This window comes from Aphanomyces astaci (genome assembly GCF_000520075.1).
Source record: "Aphanomyces astaci strain APO3 unplaced genomic scaffold supercont1.60, whole genome shotgun sequence".
NCBI classification, from domain to species: Eukaryota; Oomycota; class Saprolegniomycetes; order Saprolegniales; family Verrucalvaceae; genus Aphanomyces; species Aphanomyces astaci.
In genome coordinates, this window is record NW_009798323.1 from 144,959 (window position 1) to 153,650 (window position 8,692).

The 8,692-nt window shown below is 50.0% G+C and overlaps 4 protein-coding genes across 4 annotated transcripts; 3 read left to right on the forward strand and 1 right to left on the reverse strand.

Moving 5' to 3' along the window:
- Positions 1–335: 335 nt before the first annotated feature.
- H257_14665 (hypothetical protein) lies at positions 336–710 on the forward strand (the record flags this gene model as incomplete). The annotated part of the gene is made up of 1 exon (XM_009842556.1): positions 336–710. One exon carries the CDS (start codon positions 336–338, stop codon positions 708–710), a length of 375 nt encoding a protein of 124 aa, XP_009840858.1.
- Positions 711–4,466: 3,756 nt separating this feature from the next.
- H257_14666 (hypothetical protein) lies at positions 4,467–4,980 on the forward strand (the record flags this gene model as incomplete). The annotated part of the gene is made up of 2 exons (XM_009842557.1): positions 4,467–4,582; positions 4,653–4,980. The coding sequence occupies 2 exons, from the start codon at positions 4,467–4,469 to the stop codon at positions 4,978–4,980; spliced, it is 444 nt and encodes a 147-aa protein (XP_009840859.1).
- Positions 4,981–5,125: 145 nt separating this feature from the next.
- On the forward strand, positions 5,126–5,909 carry H257_14667 (hypothetical protein; the record flags this gene model as incomplete). Its single annotated transcript, XM_009842558.1, has 2 exons — positions 5,126–5,432; positions 5,530–5,909. The coding sequence occupies 2 exons, from the start codon at positions 5,126–5,128 to the stop codon at positions 5,907–5,909; spliced, it is 687 nt and encodes a 228-aa protein (XP_009840860.1).
- A 1,650-nt stretch (positions 5,910–7,559) lies between these two features.
- On the reverse strand, positions 7,560–8,561 carry H257_14668 (hypothetical protein; the record flags this gene model as incomplete). The annotated part of the gene is made up of 1 exon (XM_009842559.1): positions 7,560–8,561. One exon carries the CDS (start codon positions 8,559–8,561, stop codon positions 7,560–7,562), a length of 1,002 nt encoding a protein of 333 aa, XP_009840861.1.
- Positions 8,562–8,692: the final 131 nt, after the last annotated feature.

Here is an 8,692-nt window from a genome sequence, read left to right on the forward strand (position 1 = left end):
CTACGACCAAGAAACCCAAACCTACGACCAAGAAACCCAAACCTACGACCAAGAAACCCAAACCTACGACCAAAAAACCCAAACCTACGACCAAGAAACCCAAACCTACGACCAAGAAACCCAAACCTACGGATCCTTCCCCGTCATACACCCCTTCCCCCACGACTGAGCCTTCTTCGACATATGCCCCAAAGCCTACGACTCAACCTTCTTCGACATATGCCCCAACTCCGTCTGGTAACGGTGTCAAGGACCAACTGATTGCCCAAACCAACAAAATTCGAGCGGCCCATGGTATCGGCCCGGTGACTTGGAATGATGAGCTGGAGCCCAAAATGCGGGCTTGGGCCGGAGGTTGCCCTGGCTTTACGCACGGGGGGCCCGCTGGCTGGCAAAACTTGGCCACCTACACCACGTGCGAATCGAGTGGAAAGGACTGCACGAAGGTGGTGGGGGCATCGTGGTTGTGGTACGACCAAGAAGAAACGTTCTGGAACTACGGCAGCAACTCGTGCAACGGGGGCTGGGCCAAGTGCGGCCACTTCTCCAACATGATGAGCCCCGAAGTCACGTCCATGGCGTGCGGGTGGTCCGAATGCGCCAACGGCAACTACGTCTGGTGCAACTACGACACCCCCGTGAAGAACCCCAAGGTGGGCAAAATCACCGGCATGACCAAAGCCGAGCTCAAAGCCAGCTTAACCGCCTAAGCGATTTTCCAGCTCTATATATGTTTATGTACAGTGCAGCAGTAAAAAACAATGTTCTGTTTCACTTCACTCTTTAGAAATGTGTATTGACACGATTTTGTGCCGAGTCGAGGTTTTGCGCCGAAATAATCTAATAACAAGACATGTATCTAGTCTGCACGAAATACTTTTCAATGCTGGACGTGTCGTTGTGGATGAACGACATGGAGAACGAGTTACTGTCCAAGACATGGGTAGCAGAGTCTGAGGATCCGATCAAGGGACTGTCCTGCGGTGTACGTAGGCAGTTTCCCGTTCTCTCCAAAGTAGTCGTCGACAATCTGCTCTAGCCGACCAGCCCGGATTCGATCCAACTTGGGCTGGCGACGAGACCCGCACCATGGTCGTGAGTGCACAGTTGCGGCTTGGCGGGTGGCTTCTTGGGCTGCCGTATTATGATGACGTCGATTTTCTCGTCGGACGAATCCATCAGTTGATTCGACAACTGCATGAGTCGGTCATTTCAACGCATTGTGTGGACTTCGAAATGACCATGCGGCATGGTCATTTCGATATGCATATCTTAACTACTTATACTGTATTAATTTTTGCAGAATTGCAGTTAAAAAGTCAGTGTCACCATGCGAACGAATATCCTTCACACTCAAATTTATTGAATTCAGTGCAGAATATGACACTGAAAAGGACTCAGTCCAGGGTCAAAATCCGTGTTCCGGTGGAGATGCTCTTAGAAGAGTTTATATTTGATTTTTAGGTCTAAAAATGGATATGGGCGCTGGTACAGTAGTGCCTTAAGATAAAATGTGTGAGTTGCCGCTAAAAAGGTTTTTGTCAAAGTGGTTGACATGGCGTCTGTGGTGATTGAATAAAAAGTGATGGCTCCTGTGGTGATATGATTGAGATGTAAAATTGATTTTGTCAAAGTGGTTTAGAGAGGGCTTGTAGTGAGATTTCTATTTTAGGGGTAAATTGCTGATTTTTTAAGGTCCTTGTAACGTGTCATTTCTGTTTTATGTATGATGGAAATTGCTGCCAGGGTGAGCTAGTTGCTGTAAATGAGGTTCAAGTGTAAGAGTTTTTAAGGGATTTTTAGGTCTGAAAATGGATAGGAGAGGGCTAGCTAGTACAGTAGTGCCTTGAGGGGAAATGTGTGAGTTGCCGCTTTCCGGCTTTACTACTGTGCTCGTGCAACAAGTGATCATTCTTTCTCGGTCATTAACCTATTGCTAAAGAATAGGTTAAAGTCAAATTTTTGTTTTTACGGTTGCTATCTTGGCACTATCCGGACTTTTTAGACTTTAGTTGCTATTTTGGCACTATCCGGACTTTTTAGATCCAGACGATAACCCTTATGCCCCTTAAGGTATGGCCCTGGGCTTGCAAGGCTATCACATGATTATCCGACCAAGGATACCACGGACGCAGATTCACGTTATAGAATTAGGTCCCGCAGAATTTCTATTTTCGCATGAAATAGCAACACACCCTCCGGATAGAGCAAGTGTTTCTATTCTATATCCGTAACTTTGAATTGAAATAGAAATAAAGACGCCGTTGGAGATGCTCTAAGAGTATTCCCACCCCTGACGCTAAACCCAACACTCTAAAACCTGGGAGATGCAGGAAATGAACGAAAACTCGCGATTATCTCACATGTCGACTAAGTCTGTCCTTCATGCAACATGCTAACGTTACTTCAAAATATTCACTTCATACGTGAGAACACGAGGATGTTGGGATGCAAGTACAGCGGTGATTATATCAACTTTTTATATAGAAATTTGTATTGAATTGTTTTATCTGGTTTTGAACGTTACATGTGGAAATGCATGATCTTTTTAAAATTGACATGTATACATGCTGCGCTCGCACATGTGCGCATGTGCGGAAAGTCCAAGCGCAGGTGGTCAAATTCTCGGGAGTGACGCATGGAGATGAGCTGAAACTGTGAGATCATGTACTACACATGTGTAGGAAGGTACTGCATGCAATCATTCTTACCTACGTGGAGTACAGAGGACGAAAACGACGACCGTGGAGGACGAATTTGTAGTTTTTCGCGCACATGCGTGCACATGCGCATGAGATGCCGCTATTAATATCTATAGTTAGCTGCCACGGTGCAGGTTGTGATGTGCACATGTGCCGTGTAATAGTGTACAAGTTAGTATGCGTCCCATCTCTCGTCGTTAGTCCTAGCCTGTGTATTCACCCACCAAAGTTCCACATTTTGCTCATGCGCGCATTCGTCGAGTGTCGAATTTTTCTTGCACATGCACATGTACAGTACTACTTGATGAAATGTTTTCTTTCTGATATAGAACGGGTAGCGAACGGATTGTAAATTTCTTTAAATATAAAGGTAAATATATGATCAGGAATTAAATTTCACATCCTATCCGACAGGTGGTTGAGGCAAATACCCGGTTTAACCCTGCAAGTAGCGCAGAATCAGCAGTTTGTCAAACGAGCGATTTGGGAAAGGGACAAAAGGAGTCAGCAAACGGCAATATCCGTTTACATGTTAACGGTAGTGGATCGCAATGTCAAATTTACGGCCTGTTCGTGCATCTCCCAGATATAACAGTAAAGTAGGATCACGTTACATAATTAGCTTTTTCCGTCATATTTCACACCAGTTGCCAAACAGCGATTGAACTCTATTCGCATGGATGGACGACACCAAGAAGTAGAATCGCCAGGATAAAAGTAATTCAGGGCAAAACATGACAACAAAGCAGTGAATGAACTACTACAGTAGCAGGGAAAATCGCTTACAAAGACGCATCCGCAGCAGCACTCCGTTGCGGGGGCTAATGCTGTTGCGACCTAAATTTACAATTGTTTCTACGCTTACATGCACTTGAAAACGAACTGGTACACAACGTTTGCATTGATAGTCTACGCATGCGTTGACAGAAGTTGGCAATAGAGGGAGGGGAGCATGCTCAGTTGGTCGAGAAACCAGTGCCTACGATTTGGATACCGTACACAGGCGAGTGGTTGCAGTGCTGGGGCGACGCGTGTGGGCGCTGGTTCCACGCGACCTGTGTCATCCTCCTCATCCTCCTATCTGTTCAGGCGCCAACTTTCGGTGTGCTTCCTACGAAGATAGCAATAAGGTTAACATCGTCGGTCGACGAGGTCGGCACATGCTGAAGGACGACCAATGCCGGCAGCCATCCTTCACCATACAAGCGTCCCATGCAGTCGTGTAGATGAAACACACAAGGACTCACTCGAACTTAGCATTGAGCGACGCTTTGCGCTATGTGGGGCCACAAGGAACGCACCTACTTGGCCGACAAGGCGTCATGCCATTGCAACCAGGTAATCCTAAACGTTCGGGGGTGTACATGAAAATATATTGCCGGTTGTATGCTCGCCAGAACTCTAACCAATCGGTCAAATCTGACGAATAATCTGACTTTAGCGCACCGGATAGCGTTGACACTAGAATTTAGAGTTCCGTGGTGGGAGAATTCAAACGCTATAATCTCAGTTTTGGAGTTTTAGCGGTACGAGTGGGAATGCTCTAACAGTGTTTCTTACAGAGGAGAATTAATGTACTTCGTAGGACTTAAAATCATGTCGAAATTCGTATTGGTGTTAATGAAAAATGATCTAAAAGAGTGAAAATATCCATAGGCTGAAAGAGTTCCAAGTCACTTGATTTTATCCAACTCTGGAGCCTCATGACGGTGATGCTTCCACGGGGAGCTTTTCGTACGGCTTGGGTCCGGTCTCACCAGGAACATGAAGATACCACCGACCGGCAACTGCAAGCACAACGAGCGGCACTGGAGGCACTGGACACCCTGGCTACGGAGGCCCATCACATTGATTTGCCCCTCCCACAAACACTCCCCATCGTACTCGATAGTTGGCAACTCATCGACCAAAACGGCCACCCGGTCATGGGCAACACACTCTGCTGACGAGGCAACCGGCTCGCCGCGAACAACTGGGCGGAACAACACCAAGCGGCTTACTCCACGGACCGCCGCACAATCCTTCCCATCGGGCTCGAGACGCCGAGGACGTGTGGCTGGAAGAGGAGCCTCACCTGGTTCTACTGGCCGACTATCATGATGACACTACACACCAAAGCAGCGAAACACCGGCCGTTGGGGTTCGCACTGCCGACTCTGCTATGAGAACCCGCGCGACACGGTCCGCCACCGGTTTGGGATCTCGGCACCGACATGCTCTGAATCCGGTCACGTCGACAGCCGTCTCGGGCACCGACTGCATCAAACATGGACGATGAGCTGGCTACCGGACCAGCACATATACCCACCACGGATTGCTCAAGAAATGGCGATTACGTTTAATTTACAGTACCACTGGCCGAGGCGTGGCACGAAAATGCCCGGCAACGGTCCTCCCACGGTACACCATACCAACCTATGATCATGCTCACCCGCTCCTGGCACATGCATGGGCTCCACTCTCCCGACTTACGCATCTTCCGCTCGCCGGTACCTCCACCTGCCAACTTATGTCCCAACTACGGTGGGAAAACATGCAACTCCATGCCGACCAATACGGGTACATCACTCCCCGATGGCTGGGACGTACGGCGCTATGAGCCCAACTCCTTCTGGCATATCGTGATATCTGGCTCGCTCAACAAATGGGCGCGGACCAGCCGGCTACATACAACGGCCCCTGGGACAGATGCAGTACACGGAAGGACGACGCCCCGGCATCAAGTCACCGGTACTGGTGGGTCGATGTTAACTAGTTATCCTACAAGGCTGCATCGACCAATGATGGAGGACACTAGCTAATGAAATCACAACGACGGCTGTAACAGCCGGCCCGTATGCGTACTGGTGTATCTGCTACAAGCGTTCCCCTGGTCACCGAACACTGGACACATTAGGGGCTACATGGCACCTGCACATCCCGGCGGGACAACTACGAATGCGCTACCACTCTACAATTACGTACTCATCGCCGCTGAGGTGGGCCGGGATGACAAATACGAACAAGGTGGACATCCTCCTGGGGTACATTGTGTCACCCGACACTAACACCAGCACGCTATCGACGCCCTGTGCCCAAGAGCTTCAGAAGTGGGGCCAACTGCCGTGGGTCACGAATCCGCCGCGCAACGCCCTTCCCAGCCCCCCACCGGCTTACACCATGCACTTCGCTGGGATGCCGATACCAACGGCGATCCAGAAGATCTGACGTGCCACGACGTCCATAGCTAGACTGCGTCCCAGTTTTCCCTTTATATACAGGGCACCGGCACCATGGCAACGGCTTCCGACTATGACTCACAAAACCCTACAATAGGCCACCGCACTCTCCCTCACCCCACGCCTCGACAATCCCTTTCACCACCGATGGTTCACTACTACACTACATGCGTACTGAACCCACATGTGCCAAGACCAATACCTAGCTACCGAACAGGACGGCGATACCACGCTAGCACAAACGGAACACCGGCATCAAACAGCGACGCCGGGCTCACGACGACACCCCGGCCGCATTAGACACAAACCTACGCAATGCTAAACCCCGCCGGACCCTTACCATAGACACATGGCTTGGGCAGCGGGCACAAGCACTTCTCGGCAGCACCGCCATACCACAGGACCAATGAACCGCTTCACGAACCGCTTCACGAACGCGACGACGCAGACCACCGCGCCGATCCCCGGACAAAAAGCCTGAAGGGCACCAGCCCATATAGTAACAGCGACTGAACAAGTGCCAATGCACACTAACCAAGGCGCCACAGACTGAGGTCGCTGCACGAACCACCCCGGTGTGAACGTGCACAAGCTCCACCCGCTAGATTATCTAGTTCGCGGGCGCTGCTGCCTATGCGCGCGCTCGGACGATAGCGAGCTTGTAAATACCGCGTAATTTTGATTTCAACTTGATTTTATCCAGCTACCTCTCAAACTCAAGCAAAGTTTCAGGTGATTGGTTGAAAATTTCAGATTAATTGTTTCCCACCAATCATGGATCGTGGCACGGAATCTTAGTGCAACATTAACGGGATCAAGTCGCTGCGCGAAATCGATTTGCAACAGTTGCAAATTCACATTGTACGCCACTATGACCAGGTGTTCGTCGCACCTTCAACGTTCTCTGCATCTCCTTGGGGGTGCGCGACCATTCGCAGCGTAGCGGAGGTAGGCTTGCGTCTGATTTTCGTGAGGGGTTCGGTGCATTGCCGGGGGATAGCGATAGCACACCGCTGCGATGCGCCAAACCCCGGAATGACGACTACACTTCGACCTAACTAGGTTCCAGGGCGCCGGGGTTCCGATGTTTCAAGGCTCTTCTTGGGCACGTTCTTCCGTACATACTTCGTTTGTAACGAGGTAATCAGTAATTCTCACCAGCTCACTAGTGCAGCGGCGTCTTTCGATTTCCGATTGAAGTGAAAGACTTCTACGTGTACACAAGCCTCCATAAAAAAGTTGGACCAAATCGGTCCATTTTTTATGCCATAAAACACCTAATTCTCATGAAAATTATGACAGATTAATTTGAAGTATAGAGGCATCCATCCAGACGCACAAAATTACTCTTGGGTGCCTACCCTGGCTGCCATGTACTACGTAGTATTAATAATACCACTCTGTCCCAAATCACTAGACCACTCAACCAATTATTGGGTCACTCACACAGTGCACAGCACATTCGGAATTGACGAAGTGACTTCCGAAATTGTGTCGTATAAAACATTGTGATTGGCTATTTCGTAACTGACACAGTCATTTCCAATCGCTCCAAGTGGTTTCCATTGTGTGAGGTGATATCGTAAAGCACTTTGGTAAGTGTGAAAGACTTGGTAAAAAGTTGTTGATCGAACGTTTTCTATTCAAAAATTCCACTATCGTCACCACTTGGGTAAAATTCAGTGTCCGAATCGAAGTAGGCATTTTCACCACTCGGCAAAAACGTGCCCAAACGCAACTTGCGCTTCTCGCGATGTTTTTTAACTGCAACGGCATGCTTGGCTTTCTTCTTTGCACTCGAAGACATGAGGGCGTTCAAATACCGGTTGCGTTCATGGCTGTCGTCGACCCGCAAGGGAGAAAAACGAATGTGACAATTAGTGAACGCAACACAAGTTTGAAGGTAGAGATCGTAGTTCTCTCGCTTCCACGTGTAGGACTCGTTTACGATCGCCCACAGCGTCTTCAAACGACCGAAGTAGTTCTCAACGATCACGCGGTCGGTAGCAATGTTGTCGTTGTACTCCATGTCGCTCATAGTGAGCAAGCCGCCAGGGGGCCGTTTCGCCGGGGTGATAGCACGCATGCGACGGTGGAGCCCTTGGTACCCCTTGTCAGCCAAAATGGCCCAGTCGTTGGGGTACTCGTCGAGCATAGGGCCTGCATCGGGCATGTCGCGTTCGGCATCGGTCTTGCGCATCTTGTCCGCGTGGAAGGCCTCGTTGGCCTCGAAGATGCTGAAGTCGGCGACGCTCCCGGGTACAGCTGCCGTGACGTTGATGGCAAATCCAGTGGGTACGACGCTCGCTTCAACCTTCAGCCCATAATGACCGTGCTTCTTGCTGTAGTACATCTTCTTCTCGCTGAACGTCCCCGCCGGTGCATTGGTCTTTTGGAAGGTCACGTCCACAGCGTAGAGCGCTGCCGGAAAGTTGGCGAAGCGCTGGCCCGTCGAGGTGAGGTGCTCCATGGTCCACTTGGCGCCAACGTTGTCGATGTACTTGGTCTTGAGGTGCGGATGGATGGCCTCGAGGAAGGTGATGACCCGCTTCGAGAACGTAGGCGAGGCTGCAGCGAACATGGTGGCGACGACGTCCCATGTGCCGCAGTGCTTCATGGACGTGACGGTCATGAAGAGCATGTCCCGTCCGGTAACATCGCACTTGCGACCCGACCCATCAAAGAATTTTTTTGAAATGAATGGCTCGTGGAGCCTCTCTGACGCGTTTGCGCGCCAATATCAGTATCGATTTTGATGGACTTGGCGGCCTT